General features: G+C 44.2%; 1 protein-coding gene across 1 annotated transcript in view; it reads left to right on the top strand.

Moving 5' to 3' along the window:
* Positions 1–24,314, top strand: part of ATP6V1H (ATPase H+ transporting V1 subunit H) — a 167,206-nt gene that overhangs the window by 57,203 nt on the left and 85,689 nt on the right. The window contains exons 6-8 of the mRNA XM_082258604.1: positions 858–962; positions 12,588–12,641; positions 19,604–19,701. Coding sequence (XP_082114730.1) covers positions 858–962; positions 12,588–12,641; positions 19,604–19,701 — 257 coding nt within the window. The remainder of the gene's footprint in view (positions 1–857; positions 963–12,587; positions 12,642–19,603; positions 19,702–24,314) is intronic.

Raw genomic sequence — 24,314 nt, 5'->3', positions numbered from 1 at the left:
GACTTGGTCGACCGTGCACACCTTCACTCTAGTCTACGGAGTGGTTGTTCAAGCATCGGCAGATGCTTCCTTTGGCCGCAAGGTTCTTAGTGCGGCGGTTCCTTAGGGTCCCTTGTTTTGGACCTTTGGGCTGTTTGGGATTTCTTTTTATCCCTGGGTTATTTGTTTTTTTCCTGGGTTATTGCTCCCGTTGAACAAGTTTTTTCTCATGTTGCCCAGCTGGTTTCCTTCCTTTGGTAAGGTTCCTTTCTTTGATGTGGAGACTGCGTTGCCTTTAGGCGCGGCTGCGTTTCCCACCCCTCATGTTTGCACTGCTTTGGGATGTCCCCATTGTGACGAATATGAAGATGGCGGCGACTGTCGGAGGACGTAAGAGAAAACGGAATTTTTGTAAAATCTTACCTGTAAAATTCCTTTCTCTGAGTCCTCCGACAGTCGCCGCCCCCGCCCCTCTTTTGGGGTTTAGGTACTCTACTGCTATTCCACTGAAACTGAAGTAGGAAGCAGGAGGGTATAGACTGAGGGGACCACCCCCTGGGGTGGGGATATGTTAAAAGCTTTAATATTGACATATTCTGTTGCCTAGCTACTCCTACGGAGCAAAGTCTAATACCCCATTGTGACGAATATGAAGATGGAGGCGACTGTCGGAGGACTCAGAGAAAGGAATTTTACAGGTAAGATTTTACAAAAATTCCGTTATCACTCTGATATTTAATCCCTACATAATTTTTATAATTCAGAAATTGTATATTGATGTATTGCAGTCTATTTCTTCCTTGGTAACCATGGCTGGAGGAGAAATGCGACCTGTTGTAGCTATGAGTTAAAAATAAAAGTCTGTTTTGTTCTTTCAGGCTGCACGTATAATTGCTAAATTGGCTGCTTGGGGAAGGGAACTGATGGAAGGCAGTGATTTGAATTACTATTTTAACTGGATTAAAACTCAGCTGAGTTCCCAGGTATTTTTTTTCTGTTTTTATTGAAGTTTGCAGTTTTTCCTTCTTTATGCACTGGCTATGTATTGAGCACACTAACAGAGAAATATTTGATGCTTCATATTGTGTTCTTGTGAATGATATGAGGTTATGGTACAGTTTTCTGTTAATCATGCATTACTTTGTGTCAACAAGACACAATTATAGCCCTGCATATGGCTAAGGGCTTATGTACTTGCCAAAAATGGCAGTGGTGAAAAAAAAAGCAGCTGAAAAGTGTCACAATGCAATTACAAAGCCTCATGAGATAACTATTAAGCTAATCATCAGCACCTCAGAAGTCAAAAGTTAGTCACCAGAATTCAGACAAAGCTAAAGCAACACAAAGGTATACTGCATTCAAAGTACTTCTAAATATGAGGTCTTTGTACACAAACCCTTAGCCTATTTTAAATGACAATTTTTTGATATAGTAAAAACTACTGCAATAAAAATAATTCTGCATTTGTAGTAATGGGCAAAAAATTCTCCTGGTCAAGTGGTAGTATACAATAATTGCGGTTATGTGCCTCAGTGTTAACCTATGACAGGACTAGTAATTTAAAATATGTATATAGATATATATTATATACATTATTTATATGTAGGAATGATGCAGTTGACATGATTAGAGGCCATGTATACAATCCTGGTTAATTAAGTTATATGAAAGTAGCCTATTAACATTCAGTGAAATGGGGGTCAAATGGGATGGTAAGTAAATCTCTACACAATTGTTCGATCTTAGCTGGGCAACCCAATATTTTAATATATCAACTTCTCACAGGTAAGCGTCTTGAATGTAGAAATCCAAGTAGCATGGTCTGGTGAAACAGAGGCTCTCCACCTTTTTGCTAGGCCAAAACCAATGTCAGTGTCCTGTGTATAGGTGTCTGAACCATGGGCAGAACCACTTTGTCATCCATTAAGCTATGATGGTACAACTTCGGATCTAGGGAAAATGTAGTTATTCATATTTCACACAACTGTCCAGTAGTGAAAGAATTTTGGACATTTCCAAAGCATGTGGATAAAATATCTTGGCTCCTGCACAAATAGTCAAGTCTATGGCCATACTGGTATAGTCTGTTGGGTGCAAAAGGCTCTGCAAAAAAAAAAAAAAAAACTGAGACGGACACACACACACACACACACACACACACACCACACACCACACACCACACACCACACACCACACACCACACACCACACACCACACACCACACACCACACACACACACGTAGAAGTTGAAGCCAAAGTGGTCTATTGGGTCTCCCTGGTGTAAGAGAATAGAATGGCACCTGGTGAGCCCTTTCAGTGGTTAATAGCGGAGTAAATCTATTCATGCCAAAACTATATAATATAGCTGTTTTTCCATAAAAATCTTTGGGAGAGTCCTCTGCATTCAGGTAAGCCATCTACGCAAACGTTGTTACATCTCAGTCTTTTCTCCATGTCCTCTATCTTGAACTTGGAGCTCAGGAGCGGCAGAACAGGGTGTTTTACAGGATTTTCGTCTGTATGAGTGCTTCAGCCATGTCCCAAACCATGTCTGTGTTTACATTAGAGATTAGAAAGCTGTTAAATTATTGCCGGAAGGACGTTTAGGGGGATCTGAGCTGCTGAGAGAATGACTGACTGACTGACTGACAGACATCTTGAGTGCTTCTGTTATGCATATTGAGGATGAGTTGCTTACCAGTGCCTGTAGCTACAGTGACCACTAAAGATTTGTTTTAAAGCCCATTTGATTAGCATATGTAAGATGATCCAAACCTGCCTACTGGTTCACTTCACATTTCTTTTTATACTCCCATTAAAGAGGTTGTAAAGGCTGAAGATTTTTCTCTTTCGTTCATTGGCGGACACAGCTCCTGATCTTCTCAACCATTGGCTTATACTGCCCCCTACAGGAGTAGGACACTAGGCAGAAAAAAGTCTGGCTACGCCTATGGGCAGTCCCAGGGGGGTATACTCCCTCTCTCTGCTATAGGTCCTCAGTTTTTTTCTGCCTAGTCAGGAGTGAGGATCTAGTTCCTTGCTGGGATCTTTGGCCCTGGCAACATTTTTTCTTTCTCTGTCGATTGACAGACACAGCTCCTGATTCTTCTTAATCATTGGGTTATAATTCCCCCCCCCCCCTACAGGAGTTGGACACTAGGCAGGAAAAAGCTTGACTACGCCTACGGGCAGTCCCAGGAAGTATACACCCGCACTCAACTATAGGCACTACGTTTTTTTTGTTCTGCCTAGTCAGGAGTAAGGACCTAGTTCCTTGCTGGAATCTCTGGTCCTGGCAATTTTTTTTCCTTTGTAATGGATTTTTTTCTGTCTTTGTAATTTTGTTCCTGTGAGAATCTACTATGGACTGCTGGACTGGAAAATCTAGATCCAGAAGGTCCCCCCAGTCTAGCCAGCAAGCACATCCAGGCCTCAGCCCTGCGCTAGGTCGGCTGCGAGGTAAACGTCTTGCGAGGGCGCATACGACCTAGCCTCAGCCTGAGTCGCAGCATTCCTCCTGGCCGACAGCCACCTACATTCTGATGGAATGGTGGTCTGTCAGGAACTGTGCCCACCCTGTTCCTAAGATGGTAAGTAGCTGTCCCCTCTCTACCCCTGGAGGCTTTTGAGGTGGATGTGGGCCCCTCCCTGGGATGGTGGGGCCCCCGAGTTCCCCCCCTCCCCCAGTCCTCTAAAAATTTGGAATTTGGTGGTCACTGTGGGTCTTCAGGACCCTCCCCCCCCCCTCCCTCTCTCCCCCTCCTCGGTGAGGTTATGAGCTGGCTTCTGCCACATGCTCCTAAGAGTGGGCTTGTTTGGAGTTGCTACTTCCCGGGGTTTTCCTGGTGCACAACGGGGGAATTGGGCAAGGTTTCCCTGCTATCCTGGGGGTTGGTGACTAGGGCAGGGATGTCCTCTGGGCTCTAAAAGATAACAAAAGTAAAGAGGGCACACCAGTCTGGCGCATTACCTTTGCAAACATTTTTATTTGAAATAAATCTGTATGTGATGCGCATGCATATATATATATATCTCTATATCTCTCAAATTCATTTTATAAAATAACTTTTTAAGGGCACATTTAGGGGCGGGGCAGGGTAGGGTTTAGGTGGGGCAACTGGTGGCGAGTAGCCCTTAAGGCCTGGCTAGTAGCTCAGAATTTGAAATTTTTAGCCCTGTGTATATGTATGTATGTATGTATGTATGTATGTATGTATGTATGTATATATGTAAAACAGTCCACCAAAAGTCCATGCAGCATGTTCTACTCTTTGGAAGCAGTAGTGGCATGTAGTTCTCCAAATGCAGCTAATGCATTTTTCAAGGGTGACTCCTCTTCCTCAGAGCTGGTTTTATATAGTCCCATGTCACATGGTCTCCGCTACAGTCCCCACCCAAACAAGGCAGGCCAAAAAATAAAAAATAACTCCTATATACACTTTTTTTAAATGTATTTTTAGACATGTGATACACACACACACACACACACACACACACACACACACACACACACACACACACACACACACACACACACACACACACACACACACACACACACACTTGCAGCTCTAGACTTGGCAGAATTCCAATTTCCACATGAATACCCCACCAACTGCACTTACAAGGATGGTCTGTTATAATTCATAATTAGGTATATAGAAGGCTGTATTGATAGCAAACGGGAATCAGACCTCACAGATGGATGATAGTAATAATGCATCAGATGATCAATACATACCCTATATACAATGGTGTCAGAGTGATGTACATGGGTGCCTGAATCCAGCTGTATCTAGTAGAAGATCTTAGCCTGAAGTATAGTATATTATATTAGATTGTGCTATTCTATTGTGACCGGCACTCCATACGATGAAATAGGGAGACAGACTGGCGCTAGGCTGTACTTTTTATTATCTTTTAGAGTTCATCTGGGTTCCCTGGCCTGTTCGGAGTGGCAGCACAGCCAAAACAGCTGCTAGACAAGGGGAATTAGGAAGACCTATTCCTCCACGTAACCAACTGCTAGCAACTCTCAATCACAGGAGCATTTACTTCATTTTTCTTATGTCCTCTAGGCTCCCAGCTGCAGTTGTTGGGCTGGGGGAGTGGATAGTTTGGCATGCGCCTCACGTGGCTGGATCTGCGCCTCACGTGGCCGGATCCAGCCCCAAATTTAGGCCATGGCTAAATTTGGGGTGGCCCCAATGAGGATGGCTGAAGCCACTACCCTCCGTTTGGGGATCCGCCCTCCCCACCGCTGCCCCTGGGTGGTCGGCTCCGCTGAGGCTCGTGCCCAGCGCACTGGTGGACGCACTGATTGTAGCTGTACGCGAGACCTTTAAGACGGAGGCACAGGTTCCCTTTGGCACTCACAAGCCATCCAGAGCGGGAAAGGTGTTCCCTTTCCCCTCCTATTTTGACCAAATTGTCAGCCTCCGGTTTCCAGAACAAACAAGGCAAGAATGGTTCTGGTTGAAGAGTCCCTTATGTCCTATGTTTTCTAGGCTGCCTGCTGCAGTTGTTGGGCTGGGGGAACTGATGGTTTGGCATGCAGGGGTCCGCGCCTCACGTGGCTGGATCCAGCCCCAAAGTTAGGCCACGGCTTTGTGACCTACTGGTCAGGAGCTATGTGGTGTGGCCCCCAATGATGATGGCTGAAGCCACTACCCTCTGTTTGGGCATCCGCCCTCCCCACCGCTGCCCCTGGGGGTCGGCTCCGCTGAGGCTCACGCCCACCGCTGGTGGACCCTTCGGTTTTCAGAATAAACAAGGCAACAATGATTCCGGTTGAAGAGTCCCCGCCCTTTAAGGACCCGGCTGACAAAGGCGGAGGTTGTGGCCCACATTATGTACACTCTGGCTGGTTCGGCACTGAGGCCGATATCACCATTGCTTTGGTGTTGCAGACTTGAATAAATGGGCTAGGCTTTTGTGCCGTGACCTGGAGGGGGAGTAGCTCCCCCCTGCATTTGCTGAGCTGACAGACCAGCTGATCCAGGGCTGCAGTTTATCTGTGATGCCTCTTTGGATGGGGCTCCCTTAGTGGCTCAGCTCTCTGTTTTGGCAGTGGTCCTTCAGCGTGTCTTTTGGCTCAAATGCTGGTCTGTACACCAGACTTCTAAAACAGCCTGATTTTTTCCTTTCAAGAAGATTGCCTGTTTCGTGCTACCCTGGATGACATCATTAAAGGTCTCACAGGGGGAAGAGTACCTTTCTTCCGCAGGCTACTAAGGGCAAGAACCCTTGTCGTAGACGTGGGCCCTCCATGGCTCATAAGAAGTTGTTTTGTCCCTCATGGTTGACTGATAAGGGATCGGAGCCCATATTTAGGGCCTCTTCTGGAGGATCCAAGTGAATTTGGTCTGGCAAATCAAGTTCAGGCTTCTCCAGACCTGCGGACAAGGCCCCTTCAGCATGAAGGTGCGCCCTCACCCGTTTTTGGGGTGGGGGGATGTCTTTGCTGGTTCCCGGACCCTTCGACTCCCCTGGTACAAGTTCAGAACGGAGTCCATTCCGCATGGTGGTGGCTTTCCTGCATCAGGGGGTTTTCTTGCCTCCAACGACATCAAGGACGTTTACATTCCTCTGCTTTGTCCTGGGAGAGGAGCATTATCAGTTTGTGGCGTTACCCTTTGGTCTCACCTATGCTCCTCGGGTCATCAAGTGTTGGCCCCAGTGCTAGCATTGTGATGCCTGCCCAGTGGGAGATCGCGGTGCTGGGCTACTTGGAACACCTCCTTCTGAGAGTCTCCTACTGCTCTTGTGGAAAACCTTGAAATCCCTATATGAGCTTGTGGGAGTTTGGCTGGATTCTGAATTTTCAGAAGTATGCTTTGGTACCGCCTACAAAACTGGACTATCTGGGACTGACTCTGGACTTGGCCTTAGCCAGAGTGCTCCTTCCTCTGGACAGACTCCAGAAACTGCAGGCTGCAATTTGTCTCCTGCTGTCCAGCAGATGGTCATCCCTCCAGACTTGCTTGTGGGGCTGGGTCTGATGGTGTCTACCTTCAAGGCGGTTCCATTTGCACAGTTCCATACGAGGTCCCTGCAGGGAGATTCTGGCCAAATGGGACAAGAATCCGCAGTCTCTGGACAATCGGATCCGGTTTAGCTGGGGAAAGAGAGTCCCTGATATGGTGGTTTCGTGCTTCGGTTGGGAAAATCCCTCCCCCCTGTAATGGACAGTGGTCACCACGGATTCCAGCCTGCCTAGTTGGGGAGGCATCCTCGGCAACCATTCTGATCAGGGGGTCTGGACACTGGAAGAGTCCAGACTACCGATCAATGTCCTGGAACTCCGAGCAATCAGACTGTGCCTGGAACATTGGACAGATCATCTTCAGGGATGTCCAGTGCGCATTCAATCAGACAATGCCATGGCTGTGGCTTATGTCAATCACCAGGGGGGCACGAGAAGTGTCCTGGAGGCTATGGAGTTAGCCAGCATTTTAAAGTGGGCAAAATGTTTTGTTCCAGTCCTCTCCTCCGTACACATTCCCAGTGTGGAAAAATGGCAGGCGGATTACCTCAGTCAGCAGGCGTTGGACCAAGGGAAGTGGTCCAGAGGTGTTTTATCAGTTGTGTCTCCGGTGGGGCCTCCCCGAGGTGGATCTGTTGGCTTCTCGGCTCAACAGAAAAGTGCAGAGGTTTGTGGCTCAGTCACGGAATCCTCTGGTGGACCCCACAGACACGCTGGTGGCCCTGTGGGGGGGCAGTATTGTCTAATTTACGCCTTCCCTTCTCTCAAGCCTCTGTCAAGACTTCTATGCAGGTTTGAGGCAGAATGGATTCCAGTCATCTTAGTGGCCCCGGACTGGCCTCGCCGGCCTTGGTATGCCGAACTGGTGCGGTTGGTCGTCGACATTGCTTGGAAGTTTCCTCTCAGGGAGGATCTGCTGTCCCAAGGACCACTCTTCCATCCTGCTTTACATTCGCTGCCTTTGAAGGCTTGGCTGTTGAACGGCAGGTGCTGATGGATAGAGGTTTGTCTGAGTCAGTGATTACAATGCTGTTAAAAGCTAGGAAATCTACTTCTAGGAAGCTCTACCTTTGTACGGGGAAGATGTACATTGCATGGTGTGAGTCTCTTGGGGTTCATCCTCGCTCTTTTTCGGTGGCTCAGATCTTTACCTTCCTTTTTAAACAGAAACTGGCCTTGAGTACTGTTAGGGATCAGGTGTCGGCCTTAGCAGTTGTCTTTCAATGGCCCTTAGCAACATACTCCATGGCGCGTACTTTTCTTCAGGGAGTTAGGCACTTGACCCCTCCAGTGCGGTCTCTTTTGCCACCTTGGGACCTCAATTTGGTGCTCACAGTCCTCCAGAAGCCTCCTTGTGAGAATATTTGCGAGATTTCCCTGCTTGGGCTGTCCCAAAAGGTGGCCATTTTGGTGGGGTGTTTGAATTGGCGGCGTTATCCTGTCGTGACAGGACACAGCAAGAGAGCTGACTTGGTAGCAAGCACGCACCAGTGCCCCCATAGCATGCTATAGGGGGCACTCTGCAAAGGGGAAGGAGCCCAGAGCACTAGCAGTGGACCCTAGAAGGAGGATTGGGGCTGCTTTGTGCAAAACCACTGCACAAAGCAGGCAAGAATTTGCAGTCACTTATAAATTATCAATTGGTAATGTCCAAGTAAGTAAAACTCTGTCTATATAAGTAAGGGGAGTAGCAGCTCAAGGCAATGACTAAAATCCGCTACCCATGAAGCATTAAAACTAACAGTATTCTAGATTGAAATTCCACAGGGTTTACTTTTAATCTCCACCTTTCATAATCTCTTGTAACCAAATTTCTGTACAGGCTATACAGTAGTTTTATTTATTTATTTTCTTTCTGCATAGTTTGTTGATTTGAAGCCTCTATTTTTAGTTTTCTGTGGCCAAGGCTGTAATGGACTCTTGTAGAGGGAAGTGCTTGAACTGTTAATCACAAAGGACTTATTCTTCACTGTTTTTCAGTGTAGGGTCATTATTGAAATTGGGATACTGCCATTGAAAGTGTCTTTGTCAGCCTCTGACGTCTTATATGCCTTGGAATATTCCTACATTCTCCCTGTGATGCTTAATGACTCTGTGTACCTGTACATTGATAGTTTTGCATGTTCCCACCCACCCTTGCATCTTCCGGTTTCAGTTAATTCAATAATTAAAAAAACAAAACAACAACAAACAGAATTGAAATCCCCCAAAGTAACTGACATACCGTCTGTCACCCTGCCTGGATGACTCCGTCCAAACATTGCCTCCTGCTCTCCAAGCCCTTCCAGCAGACCAGCCTTTTGCCTTAAAGGGACAGTAAAGTCTCGTTTTTTTTCCTTTTCTTTTTCTTACAAAAATAAACATGTCCTACTTTCCTGCTCTATGAAGTGGTTTTACCACTGCCTTCCCTCCCCACAAGTGCCCCCACAGCAAGCAGCTTTCTATTGGGTCACCCGAGCCGAACCGCAGCTCCGTGTGTCAATTCAGACACGGAGACCCGGCTAGGCCCTGCCCCCTCTCTCTCCTTATTGGCACACTTATTTTAAAAGCAGCAGGATCCAATAGTGCTCCTCTTCTGTCTCAGTCAATGAGGAGGAGAGTCCTGGATCCTGCCCCCTCTCTCTCCTCATTGGCTCACTTACTTTGACAGCAGCAGGAGCCAGTGGGATTTTCTTTCAATAATAATGGTAAACAGGTCAAATAGAGAGGGTAAATCTCCTTACAGGGGCACATACAGCAATAAAAACTGACAAGCGTTCTAAGCCCTTGGAACTCTATCCAAAACGAAAAAGGTAAAGTTTTGCCTTTAGTTATACTTTAATGCATAGAATGCATTAAGTTAAAAAAAAAACCTTCTGCCTTAACAATCCCTTTTAAAGTGGAAGTTAACTTCCAACACTGACTTTTTTACTTATAGGCAGTGTCATTATCTCCTAAATGTGCACCATTAACTGTACATGCAGCCAGTGACATCACTGGCGCATGCGCTCTGAAGGAACAGCCACCTGTGTCGTTCCTTCAGAACATTACCGGGAGTGACGTTATTGCGGCTCTGGCCAGTCAGGACTGGAGTCCACAAACCCGGAAGCAAGACGGGTGAAGATGGAAGCAGCCTCCAGCTCTGACATCTCGGTGGGGAGGGCTTCATTTTTAGGTAAGTTTACCATAATGTGCTAGTATGCGATGCATTCTAGCACAATTATGGCTTTATCTTGTATAGTAAGAAAAAAAAAAAAACTCCTGCGATTTACAACCGCTTTAAGCATCGGACACAGACAATCTGTTGGGGTAAAAACCAGGAATGACTCTTTGTTAACCACTTTACCACCGGAGGATTTTGCTGTCTTACATCCAGGCCACTTTTTGCGATTCGGCGCTGTGCGACTTTAACTGACAATTGCGTGGTCATGCAACGCCGTACCCAAACTAAATTTACGTCCTTTTTTTCCCACAAATAGAGCTTTCTTTTGGTGGTATTTGATCACCTGTGCGATTTTTACTTTTTGCGCTTTAAACAAAAAAAGAGCGACAATTTTGAAAAAATAACAATATTTTTCACATTTTTTTAAATGAAATTCCTCCCCAAAAAAATGTAAAAATCAAAATTTTTTTATCATTTTAGGACAATTTGTTTTCTGCTACATATTTTTTGTAAAAAAAAATCGTAATAAGCGCATTTTGATTGTTTTGCGCAAAAGTTATTGCGTTTACTAACTAAGGGAAAGATTTCTGTCATTTTTGGTGTTTTTTTTTTTTTAACTAGTAATGGCGGCTATCTGCGATTTTTTTAATTTTTTTTTTTTTTGCGGGACTGTGACATTGCGGCGGACAGATCGGACCCTTGACTGACATTTTTGACACTTTTTGGGGTACCAGTGACATTACTACAGTAATCAGTGCTATACATATGCACTGTTACTGTAAAAAATGACACTGGCAGGGAAGGGGTTAATTTTATTGGAGAGGGAGGGGTTAATGTATGCCTGGTGCTTACTGACGTGTGGGGGGAGGTGACTGAGTGACACAGGGAAAGATCGCAGGTTCAGCTATGCTGAACCCTGCAATCTGACCCTGCCTGTCACTTAGGAGATCCGCCCGCTTTGTTTACACAAGCGGGCGGATCTCCAGACTCGATTCCCTGATGATCGGGGAAGAGCAGCGGCGATCGCCGTCGCTCCTCCCCTGGCCCGACTCCCGCTGTGAGACTGAATACAGCGGGAGCGAGCCTCCGGCAGCGCGCGTGCGCCGCAGAGAAGGGGGAGTGTCTGGCGACGTAGGTCTACGTCGTCAGACCTACAAGAGCCACTTTGCCGCAGTAGAGCTCTAGTGAGCAGCGGCAAAGTTGTTAAAACACACACACATACTCAATATCCCCCAAGAGGACATTACCCTCTTGGTGATATTAAGGCCAGCCATACATGGAGCGAATTTCAGCCATGGGCTGTAGGAAAGAATTTGCTAGATTTCCCCCATCAACTGAGACAGTGTTCATGCAGGAATCCCTCCTTCTGGGCCTTTTTCTTCTCCCGGAAGGGGGGGAAGGGGGGTGGGGGTAAGCCATGAAGACAGTGATTATGTGATTATCGGCTATAGCAGCCGCTAGCGATAATCACAAGAGAATCTGGCAGGCTGGTTTTACCCAAGTTGATCGATTGATCGTTCAACTTGGTGCATTGAGCCTGCCCATTAACGGTTTGAATCTGCTGAACTGGCCAGGATTCAAACCGTGTATGGCCGGCCTAACATGACGTTCGCAAACTTCAAACCGCAATCCAATTAACAGCTAACAGTGATCCAATTAGCAGTAGGTCAATCAACAGCCAGGCACCCAGACTTTGATTAGTCAGGGAGTATCCACCCCAGACAATCCAGCAACAAGCCCACAGATACACAAAGTACATTACACGTAAACCTAAACACATAAACATGCCACAGTGGTTTGGTAACGAGATAAAGTGGACCCAATACTAATCACACCTTCAGTAGGATTAGCAGACAGAAAAAATTGGTGATGCAATTTACTCAATTAACAATGGGGAAAAAAAAAACTTTGCAGTAAACGCATAACACCTGATTAACACATAACAGCAGGAGACCTCAATATCAAGTTGTTTTAAGCTAATTGTATTCTTCTGAGTCTAGGAGGGGGTTGAAGTAGTCATTGCTGGATTGGGCACAGAGACCCCAAATCTGTATCCAGGTCCTAGGTTCCCAGATTCTGTGTGTTTTGGGGGGATATGGACCCGAATCCAAAGCAAAACCACTCCAAAGGTCCCCTAGGCACACCCCTCCCACAGAATAGAGCCCCATCAAAAAACAGGGCCCATAGTCAATAGGCAAGAGGCTACCCTGCAGTCCCCTCCAAAAGACCGTGTCCCGGTTGGGTCTGTCACAATAACTATACCATGTGTAAAGACCTAGGAACTCGGAATACAGATATTTCAGGGGATTATAGCTATAATGGTGAACTAATGGTTAACACTATAGCATCTTAGAACTGAAATGTTAGTTTTGGGTGGTCTCCCTCTCCTGATTAAATACAAGTAATAGTGATGATGAAACCGCATTACAAATAACGACTTATACTATTTTTTTTTCATTTTTACTTTATTTTCTGCTTTAGAAATTACGAGGAAGTGGAACTGCCATGGAAACAGGAACCGTCTCTCCAAGTGATGTAAGTGTTCTGCAAAGTGAAAAAAAATTCCTATTATATGATTGTGAATCATAGGTGAGCGCATCGTTACTTGATATTGTATTGGGCTTTCAGCGTGCTACCTATGGCACAGCTTAGTCTTTTCATTTATTAGAACAATTTTATAAAATGTAATCTGTCGTGTGTCTCATTTGTGATCCACCCACATTTCCTTGTTGCCCTCATTTCACATATCTCTAGGTAGGTCTTGTCCCCCCGCTCCTTTTGAAGAGTCTGCATTTTTATTTTGGGGGGGGAGGGATGGAATCAGGCACCCGATTTTGATAGGTAACCGCTCCCACTTTTGCTCTGACCGCCTTGGCGATCAGAAGCAGAAGTTCTTCTCCCTCCAAGCACACCGCAGGATCGTGTGACAGGTGAGTGGCTATTTTTTTAAGTTTTTGTAGGTGCTGACTTTTTTTTTTTTTCCCACAGGAGACTGGAACTTAAGTATGGCTGTGTAAAAGATCACAAGCTCTTGATATAGCAGATAACGAATGTTGCAAGGGGGATTGTGGAGGCGTTGGGAGCAAAAACAATTCTAAGCTAGCTAGGTCAAGATGCTGCAGATTAGTATAAAACTAGTGTTTAAAATAAATAATTTAATAGTTTTTTGTTTGTAATGTCATTTACATAGATCTTACATAGATATTTACACATAGCAGTTTTTAGTCCACAAACATGAGCGAGATTGTATTTCTGTTGTCCCAGTTATAGCTGCTGATGATAGATTGGCCCGAGCTCCAGCAGTTACCAATCTGGCAGTCATTTACATTTGATGACCTTTGATTACAGATGTCTTCTAATAGAAGTGTGTTTGGAGTATGTCCAAAGTCCTTGAAGAAATAAACGTCGCACATTTGTGACAAAAGCCATCAGTCATTCATCCAGTAGGCTTCATGCTAGGACTTGGGCTCTGGTCAGAGCAGCTCACAACAGTGATAAGTCTAAGGGCTCTTTCACACGGGCGGTCCGATCAGATCCGCCTGTCAGTTTTTTAGGCGGATCTGATCGGATCCTCCATGCAGCTCTATGGGGCAGCGGGTGTCAGCGGAGGTCACCTCCGCTGACACCCGCTGCCATCCGCATCCGATCCTGTGCTGAAATCTGGACGGATGGAAACCCTATTTTTCCATCCGTTCAGTAATCGGAGCGGAGCGGATCTGATGAGAGCGGACAAGCGGTCCGCTCTCCTCCGATCCCCCATAGAGGGCAGCGGGTGCTGAGACACCTCCCTCTCCGCTCTGCAAGCGGAGACGGAGCTGTCATCCGCCCGGCTCAGCGGAGATCGCGGATCGATCCCCGCTGAGCAACACGGATCCGCCTGCGGAGGCGGACCGTGTGAAAGAAGCCTAAGGCTGTTTGTGCTGCAGGTTTGGCCTATTGCTAAAGACCAAAACTGTACAGAAATGCTTTTGGAATTGCATCTCAAGAGACTGGAGAGGGGGGTTAAAGCTTTCAGCAATTGGATTGACTGTCAGCTGAATTACTCGATTCTTCTTTCTTTTACAAATTATGAAAATGAACAACGTAAGGGTATATACAAATTGTACATACAGCTGAAAGCTGATCTCTGGGCATTTATACAATTTCTTCATTCATTAATACACAATAAAACTTTCTTATCAAATAAAAGCAGTGTAAGTACCTGAATTTGACTTTGAAAACACCTCTTGCAGACTCTTTATTACAGAGCTCTGACTGGGAGAAGCAGTATAAGGAGCAGGGTTCCTGCTTCTCCTTCACTGTCCAGTCACACGCTGGGGTTGGGTTCATGACTGCCTGGGCACAGAGAAAGTAGCTAGAAGATTAAGGACATCTAGAGATAGAAAAGAAGTTCTGCGAGAGACAACTTCATTTTTTTTTTTTATGTTGGAGTTTACCGCTTTAGCTTTGGAAACAAAATGGCATTCTTTGTATGTTTGGTTATGCTTGTAAAAAATACTGCTATCTGCGACATGTTGCCTATAGAAAATGTTTACACTCTCAAGGGACATGTTTTAATAAGTTGAAGGAGATATTGGGTTGACCTGGAAAGGATATTCAATTCACCACCTACATTTCTAATACTTTATAAAATGTTTTTCAAGTTACACGATATTTCCAATGTAAACACTCCTTTCTCTAGCTGGTAATTGCATTTTTAGAGTAAAGATTAAAATCTTCAGTGAATTTTCATTGTTCAATTTACTGATGTACATCCACGTTTTATTAAAATTTTTCGTTGAGGACTGTATATTAATTGACACCTTTCATTGAAAAGGAAAACCTTGAATTTGACCCTGCAATTTCTCTATATAATAGCACCAAGCTGGCACTCATTAGTTTTAAAAGATAAGCGGTTTATCTATTTTTTTAACAGGCTCTTCTTTCTTTTCATGAAGCTTTTGTCTTGAAGGGTTGTAAAAGTAATGTGTTCCCTCTGCAGCTGGGGAAAGCTGACCTTGCATGCTTCTGCTAAGTGTTTCTCCGTAATGATACATATTTTAGGTTAATTTTTTTAAAAAAACACTGTGCTAAAGCATCACTAAGGGATTTTATCAGAATTTCTTGGGTTGTATTGAATATTCCATTCCTATTTACAGTATCTCACAAAAGTGAGTACACCCCTCACATTTTTGTAAATATTTTATTATATCTTTTCATGTGACAACACTGAAGAAATTACACGTTGCTATAATGTAAAGTAGTGAGTGTACAGCTTGTATAACAGTGTAAATTTCCTGTCCCCCTCAAAACTCCTCTACGAACAGCCATTAAACAAAAGTTAGTGCACCCCTAAGTGAAAATGTCCGAATTGGCCCAAAGTGTCAATATTTTGTGTGGCCACCATTATTTTCCAGCACTGCCTTAACCCTCTTGGGCATGGAGTTCACCATAGCTTCACAGGTTGCCACTGGAGTCCTCTTCTACTCCTCCATGAAGACATCATGGAGCTGGTGGATGTTGGAGACCTTGCACTTCTCCAACTCCTGTTTAAGGATTGGATAACAAATGGTAAAAAGGTGCTGGTATCCCTGAGTGATATTTTTCTATGCAAAGGTAAAGTGCAATTACAATTGTGCAACAGTGGCAAAAAATAATATATATATAAAATATATAAAGTATGCAACTCTAATGATATACACTAACTGTATAAGAGCCTAAAAAGCACCTCCTGTTTAAGGATGCCCCACTGATGCTCAATAGGGTTTAGGTCTGCAGACCTGCTTGGCCAGTCCATCGCCTTTACCCTTGGCTTCTTTTGCAAGCCAGTGGTCGTCTTGGAGGTGTGTTTGGGGTCGTTATCATGTTGGAATTCTGCCCTGCGGCCCAGTCTCTGAAGGGAGGGGATCATGCTCTGCTTCAGTATGTCACAGTACATGTTGGCATTCATGGTTCCCTAAATGAACTGTAGCTCCCCAGTGCCGGCACCACTCATGCAGCCACAGACCATGACACTTCCACCACCATTCTTGACTGTAGGCAAGACACACTTGTCTTTGTACTGGTTGCTGCCACATACACCTGACATCTTCTGAACCAAATAAGTTTATCTTGGTCTCATCAGACCCCAGGACATGGATCCAGTAATCCATGTCCATAGTCTGCGTGTCTAAAGAAAACTGTTTGCGGGCTTTCTAGCGCATCATCTTCAGAAGATGCTTCCTTCTGGGACAACAGCCATACAGACCAATTTGAAGCAGTGTGCGGCGTATGGTCTGAGCATTGACAGGCTGACCCCCCCCCCCCCCACCAATTCAACCTGGAGCAATACTGGCAGCACTTATATGTCTATTTCCCAAAGACAACCTCTGGAAATTACGCTGAGCACATGCACTCAACTACTTTGGTCGACCATGAGAGGCCTGTTTTGAGTGGAACCTTTCCTGGTAAACTGCTGTATGGTCTTGGCCACCGTGCTGCAGCTCAGTTTTAGGGTCTTGGCAAAGTTCTTATAGCCTAGGCCATCTTTATGTAGAGCAATAATTTTTTTGTTTTTGTTTTAGATCCTCAGAGTTCTTTGCCATGAGGTGCCATGTTGAACTTCCAGTAACCAGTATGAGAGAATGAGAGCGATAGCACCAAATTTAACGCACCTGCTCCCCATTCACACCTGAGATCTTGTAACACTAACGAGTCACATGACACCAGGGAGGGAAAATTGCTATTTGGACCCAATTTGGACATTTTCACTTAGGGGTGTACTCACTTTTGTTTCAAGTGGCTTAGACATTAATAACTGTTTGTGGAGTTATTTTGAGGGGACAGCAAATTTACACTGTTATACAAGCTGTACACTGACTACGTTACATTGTAGCAAAGTATAATTTCTTAAGTGTGGTCACATGAAAAGATATAATAAAATATTTACAAAAATGAGAGGGGCTTTTAATTGTATTTGAAATTGAAGTTTTCTGATTAAAGCATACATTTTTACATATTTTCTGCTGTGATTTGGGATGTTCTTACCTTGGATCATTTAAATTGTGTGTTTTTAGTTTATTTTTTTATAATTTGTATTTTTTTTTTTAGAATTATCTTTGTGTACGTCTTGCATAAAGACCTGGGCATAATTTAGAATATAATTATAATATTGTACAAGTATAAGCCATAATGTCCAGCTTTTTCTTATGGTAGAAGTCATAGGCGTCTATGGATATATCGGTCCTGCGTTTTGGAAGTCATGGCCCTTGTTGGGATGAGAAATCATCCTTAAACACCTGTTTGCAAGTTACTAAAATCAATTCCCATCTCCATTTCAATTTAAATCGGTGCTGTCTGATACATTTATGGTTTTCCATTGCCATCAGACCACAAGTACTGTATATAAATGACTGAGTTGCATGTCTCTACCAAAAAATAGTAACATAGATTTCTAAGAACGTCCTTTCCTTTTTGCTTTACCACTGGTGTGTTCAGGAGCAAAGAGAACATTTTGTACTTCCAAGTGTGAAGGTTCATGTGATATAAAACTCTGGTCCGACTGCATCTGCAGTATTCTGTCCAGTTCTGGTCGCCGGTCCTCAGGAGGGATGTGTTGGAGCTGGAGAGAGTCCAGAGAAGGGCAACTAAACTGATTAGGGGATTGGAGGACCTTGATTATGAAGAGTGTCTGCAATCGCTTGATTTATTCTCCCTGGAGAAGAGACGCTTGAGGGGGGACATGATAGCAATTTTTAAATATCTCAATGGGGATCTCAGCTTAGAAAAAAAGCTGTTCAGTCGAAGGGATTGCATGAGGACTCGGGGGCATACAATGCGATTAGAGGAGAAGCGTTTTAATCTCAAGCAGCGTGGGGGGTTCTTTACTGTTAGGGCTACAAGATTGTGGAATTCTCTACCATAAGAGGTAGTTTCTGTGGGTAGTATTGTGGCTTTCAAAAGACTATTAGACGTGCATCTCAAGGATCAGAACATTCAGGGGTATGTGAGATGATTACAGCCACACACACCTACACAGGTTGAACTGGATGGACTATTGTCTTTATTCAACCTCCCCTACTATGTAACTATGTAACTATATTTCCATGTGATAGGGAGAGTACTCGGCCCTTAGTAAAAAATAGGCTGACAAATGAAACCACAGCAGACTGAGGGTGACGCATGCATCCAGCATACCCAGATGTATTTTGGATGTTAAAGTTCTGCTGGCAGCTTTGATTTTTGCAAGAGAGTTGAAGATTCCAGGAAAGGGGGCTAGAATATGTTACCACTCTCCACTGTGTGGCGGTCAGCTGGAGAAACCAGTGACAGATGCAGGGGGGACCAGAGAGCACGACACTCCCAGAAGTGTTGGTTTTCCTTCAAACTTTGGGGACCATTTGTCAGGATTGGAACAGGAGAGCCAAGTTAAAGTGGTGGTAAACTCTCCACCTCAACTTTATCACATTTCAATCTAAAAAGCCCTAATGATCGCTGCTTGTACATTTCTCCTTTTTGTTTTCTTGTAATCCTTCCTGTTCTGTGTAGTGACGCCACCGGCACATTCTCATCTCATCCGTTTTTCATGGTACGCTCTGAATGACGTCGGTCCATTGACAGGATGCCGTGGCTGTGATTTCTGCTCCCAGCGGCACTCTGATCAAATCCCGCGAGACTGCTGATTCTCTGAACTTTCTGCTACATCCCATGTGACCATGTGATGTCACATGGGGTGTAAACCTTGTATGTAAAGTATGTGTGTCACTGTTTTCTCATCCTATTTCTCCACAAGGTACATGGGTGTTTTCTCATCCTATTTCTCCACAAGATACATGGGTGTTTTCTCATCCTATTTCTCCACAAGATACATATATAGTAAAGCAGCACTTTACTTCACTATATATCATACCTGTCTTGTGGATTAAAACCGTTTCGGCTATGAGTGGCAGAGCACGGTCGCTATAGGAATGTCCAATTGAAAATGAGGCTTGGCTCTGATGCGATCACACATGCGCTAGATTACAGCAAGACCTACAAGAAAGGGTGGCAGTAATATGCAAGGTGGACTCTGTAAACAATACTTAAGATAGTGCAGCTTGATCCCTGAAGACGTTTTTTGAAAAAATAAAAAAAATTGGTGCTGATTTACAATGGACAATGTTTGCTAATAACTTAATATAATGGACTAGATAAAAAGCGAAATCGGGGTGAGAGAGTTTACTACCACTATAAGTTTTTTTTTTTTTTTCTTCTTTACAGGCATGTGATTGCTTTTAATTTTAAACATATGACAGAATGTCAGCAATTAGTTGTCACCTTATGTGCTTAGTGGCATTTCTAGAGAGAATTTTTATTTAGAACACTTCCGTTCTGCTTCTCCAATAAAGAGGTTCTAAATAACTTTTTTGTTTTGTGCTATTATAGTAAGTTTTTATTTTATAACGGACTTCTAATATTATTGTTTCTTCGCTCTTATTGCAACCAAAATTAGAAATACTCTTATTTCCCACCACTAATTCCCAACATTCTTACATTTTCAGAGCTCGCAGTATGTACAGTGTGTCGCAGGATGCCTTCAACTGATGCTTAGGGTTAATGAGTACCGTTTTGCGTGGGTGGAAGCAGATGGTGTCAACTGGTAAGGTTCCTTATTGAGTGTAATGATAAATGCAAAGGAGCATCTTAAAGACAATTGCTGTCACCATGGATTTGACTACATCTTGGGAATAAGAGTAATATGATTATTGAAAGATAAGGCACTGTACAGTGTACAGGAGACAACTATGTTTTATATAAAAGCTAAAAGTTCTAGGGAGTGGGTGTAATGCAGGTAAGGTATTCTTAACGTATATTCGGAGTAGTGCAGATCAGATAGATAGATAGTGGGGGAAATAATTATTTGATTCCCTGCAGATTTTGTACTTTTGCCCACTTACAGAGAAATAAAGGGTCTATAGTTTTTTTGTTGGGTGTATTTTAAATTATATAGATGGAATATCAACCAAAAATTGCATTAAAAAAAAAAACCAGATAAAACAAATGCTATAAATTAAGTTGCAGTTCAGTGAGTAAAATAGGTATTTGATCCCCAAGCAAAACATGACATAGTAATTGGTGGAGAAACCCTTGTTCGCAAGCACATAGGTAAGATGTTTCTTGTAGTTGGTGACCAGGTTTGCACACATCTCAGGAGGGATTTTGGTCCACTATCTTTACAGATCTTCTCTAAAATTCTTAAGGTTTTTTGGCTGTCTCTTGGCAACTTGAAGTTTCAGCTTCCTCCATAAGTTTTATATAGGATTAAGGTCTGGAGACTGACTAGGCCACTCCATGACCTTAATGTGCCGCTTCTTCTTGAGCCACTCCTTTGTTACCTTGGCGTTATGTTTTGGGTCATTGTCATGCTGAAAGACCCATCCACGACCCATCTTCAGTGTTCTGGCTGAGGGAAGAAGGTTCTCATCCAAGATTGCCACTCAATGCGGCAAATTCGGCCTGTACCTTTTTAGCAGAGAAACTTCTCCAAAGCATAATGTTTCCACCTCTGTGCTTAACTGTAGAGATGGTGTTCTTGGGGCGATAGTCCGCATTTTTCTTCCTCCAAACACGAGGGAGAGAAATACACAATAAAAAAGCAATCAAATAAAACTCAATAAAGTGCTATAAGTGAAATAAATAAATAAATACTAATAAAGTGCCAATTACAATTTATATAGTTCATATGTATCAAAAGTGCTCAAATGTTTAAAATGTAAGTGCTCCGTGCATAATCCAAATTGAAGTGTCCATATATAATGGTGCATTTGGTAAAGGGAAAAGTTGTGATCGCACTGCCCACTACTGAACAATAAGCCCCGGTTCACATTTTGTGATAGCAGCAGACTCATGTTATATATAGGAATAAGTGGCAGCGCACAACATCTTTATTATTATTATACAGGATTTATATAGTGCCAACAGTTTACGAAGCGCCTTACAACTTGAGTGTAGACAGTACAAACAAAATACAGTTTAATACAGTTGGAATCAGAGGGCCCCCCGCTCGCTAGTGCTTGCAGTCTAAGAGGGAGACTCAAGGGATACAGGAGGTAATAACTGTGGGGGATGTGCTGATGGAGAAATAAATGTACAGTTAGGTGGTGGCCAGATACAGTAGGCTTCTCTGAAGAGAATAATTTTCAGGGATCGTCTGAAAGTAGACAAAGTAGGAGATAGACAGATTGGGGTAGAGCATTCCAGAGGATGGGAGAGGCTTGGAAAAAGTCCTGGAGGCGAGCATGAGATGAGGTGATAAGGGAGCTAGAGAGCATGAGGTCTTTAGAGGAGTGGAGATGACGATTGCGTTGGTATTAAGAGACCTGGTTAGTGATTTAGCTGGGGGCCAGGTTGTGGATGGCTTTGTAAGTTACTGTTAGTATCTTAAATTTAATTTGTTGGTTGAGTGGATGCCAATGGAGGGATTAGCAGAGAGGGGTAGCAGACGCCGGTAAGGTGGATGAGCCTGGCAGCAGCCTTCATGATGGACTGAAGGGGGGATAGCCTATTTAGAGGTAAGCCAATGATAAGGGAGTGGCAGTAGTTGAGGCGAGAGTTGAGTGGGTTAGAAGCTTTGTGGTGACATTGGCTAGGAAGGAGAGTGTTGAAGATGTTGCGGAGGTTGAGGCGGCAAGCTTTGGACACTGATTAGATGTGGGGCCGAAAGGATAAATCGGAGTCCAGGATTACACTTAAGATGGCAAAAGTAAACTAAGTCTTACAGGTGGACCCTGTGGATGAGGTGGAAGGGGATTTTAGTGTGCCCAAGATTATCAATTAGATAAAATAAAGATTATAAAAATATATACATTTTATTGAAGGCAAGATAGTAAAGACATCATACGTGAATACTGTATCTAGAAGGTGTTTTGCAGCACATCCTGTAACGCGATGGATCGACACGTTTCACCCCCACTTAGGGCTTCCTCAGGATCCGGATGTCGCAGGGTTTCTCAATGTGTGTGTGTGTATGTTTGTGTATATATGTATATGTGTGTGTGTATGTGTATATATATATATATATATATATATATATAATATAGTACAGACCAAAAGTTTGGACACACCGTCTCATTCAAAGAGTTAGTTTTCTTTATTTTCATGACTATGAAAATTGTAGAGTCACACTTCAAGAGGTAGTCACCTGAAATGGTTTTCACTTCACAGGTGTGCCCTGTCAGGTTTAATAAGTGTGATTTTTTTTTTTTGCCTTATAAATGGGGTTGGGACCATCAGCTGTGTTGTGCAGAAGTCAGGTGGATACACAGCTGATAGTCCTACTGAATAGACTGTTAGAATTTGTATTATGGCAAGAAAAAAGCAGCTAAGTACAGGAAAACGAGTGGCCATCATTACTTTAAGAAATGAAGGTCAGTCAGTCCGAAAAATTGGGAAAACTTTGAAAGTGTCCCCAAGTGCAGTCAAAAAAACCATCAAGCGCTACAAAGAAACTGGCTCACATGCGGACCACCCCAGAAAAGGAAGACCAAGAGTCACATCTGCTGCGGAGGATAAGTTCATCCGAGTCACCAGCCTCAGAAATCGCAGGTTAACAGCAGCTCAGATTAGAGACCAGGTCAATGGCACACGGAGTTCTAGCAGCAGACACATCTCTAGAACAACTGTTAAGAGGAGACTGTGTGAATCAGGCCTTCATGGTAGAATATCTGCTAGGAAACCACTGCTAAAGAAAGGCAACAAGCAGAAGAGACTTGTTTGGGCTAAAGAACACAAGGAATGGACATTAGACCAGTGGAAATCTGTGCTTTGGTCTGATGAGTCCAAATTTGAGATCTTTGGTTGAAACCACCGTGTCTTTGTGCGACGCAGAAAAGATGAACAGATGGTCTCTACATGCCTGGTTCACACCGTGAAGCATGGAGGAGGAGGTGTGATGGTGTGGGGGTGCTTTGCTGGTAACACTGTTGGGGATTTATTCAAAATTGAAGGCATACTGAATCAGCATGGCTACTACAGCATCTTGCAGCGGCATGCTATTCCATCCGGTTTGCGTTTAGTTGGACCATCATTTATTTTTCAACAGGACAATGACCCCAAACACACCTCCAAGCAGGATAAGAGTTGGCGCATCACACATACCTATATAGCATCAAGGGGTATGCAGTTCATGTATAGTCATTAATCTGGTGTAGTTGATGGCTGAAATAGATTACACTCAGGGCCAGCTCAGCTGCAGAGAGAAGTCAGCTCTGAAAGTGAAAATAAAAACAAAAACAAAAAGCAGAGCGCCTCTAAGTGTTATCAGTTTAATTAAAAGGGTAATGCAGGTACAGGAAAACTGCTCACATTTAAAACAGTATAAAATACCTCATCTGTTAGGTGGTCTGCAGGAACACAGGGGTCCACGGCTGGATGTTAGTAGCTCCAAGAGATGGTGCAGGGGATGCTGAAGGAGGGAGATGTCTGGAGAGCCAAGAGACCAGATAGTAGGATGGTCAGCAGCTTCAGGAAGGTGTTCTGTTCCTCAGGGAGACACCTGGTGAGCCGAGAGACCGTTAGGTAGAATGGCTGTCGGCTTCAGAAGGGCGCCCTGCTCCTCAGTACATCCGGCGCCAACAGATAGGGGAGTCAGTACATCCGGCGCCAACAGATAGGGGAGTCCAGCTCCCCTATCTGTTGGCGCCGGATGTACTGAGGAGCAGGGCGCCCTTCTGAAGCCGACAGCCATTCTACCTAACGGTCTCTCGGCTCACCAGGTGTCTCCCTGAGGAACAGAACACCTTCCTGAAGCTGCTGACCATCCTACTATCTGGTCTCTTGGCTCTCCAGACATCTCCCTCCTTCAGCATCCCCTGCACCATCTCTTGGAGCTACTAACATCCAGCCGTGGACCCCTGTGTTCCTGCAGACCACCTAACAGATGAGGTATTTTATACTGTTTTAAATGTGAGCAGTTTTCCTGTACCTGCATTACCCTTTTAATTAAACTGATAACACTTAGAGGCGCTCTGCTTTTTGTTTTTGTTTCCAAACACACCTCCAGGCTGTGTAAGGGCTATTTGACCATGAAGGAGACTGATGGGGTGCTTCGCCAGATGACCTGGCCTCCACAGTCACCGAACCTGAACCCAATCGAGATGGTTTGGGGTGAGCTGGACCCCGCAGAGTGAAGGCAAAAGGGCCAACAAGTGCTAAGCATCTCTGGAAACTCCTTCAAGACTGTTGGAAGACCATTTCAGGTGACTACCTCTTGAA

Source organism: Pelophylax lessonae (assembly GCF_965119305.1).
Source record: "Pelophylax lessonae genome assembly, chromosome: 5".
Taxonomy (NCBI): domain Eukaryota; kingdom Metazoa; phylum Chordata; class Amphibia; order Anura; family Ranidae; genus Pelophylax; species Pelophylax lessonae.
Note: the sequence above shows the minus strand (reverse complement) of the source record. Positions and strands in the feature narration are given on the sequence as shown.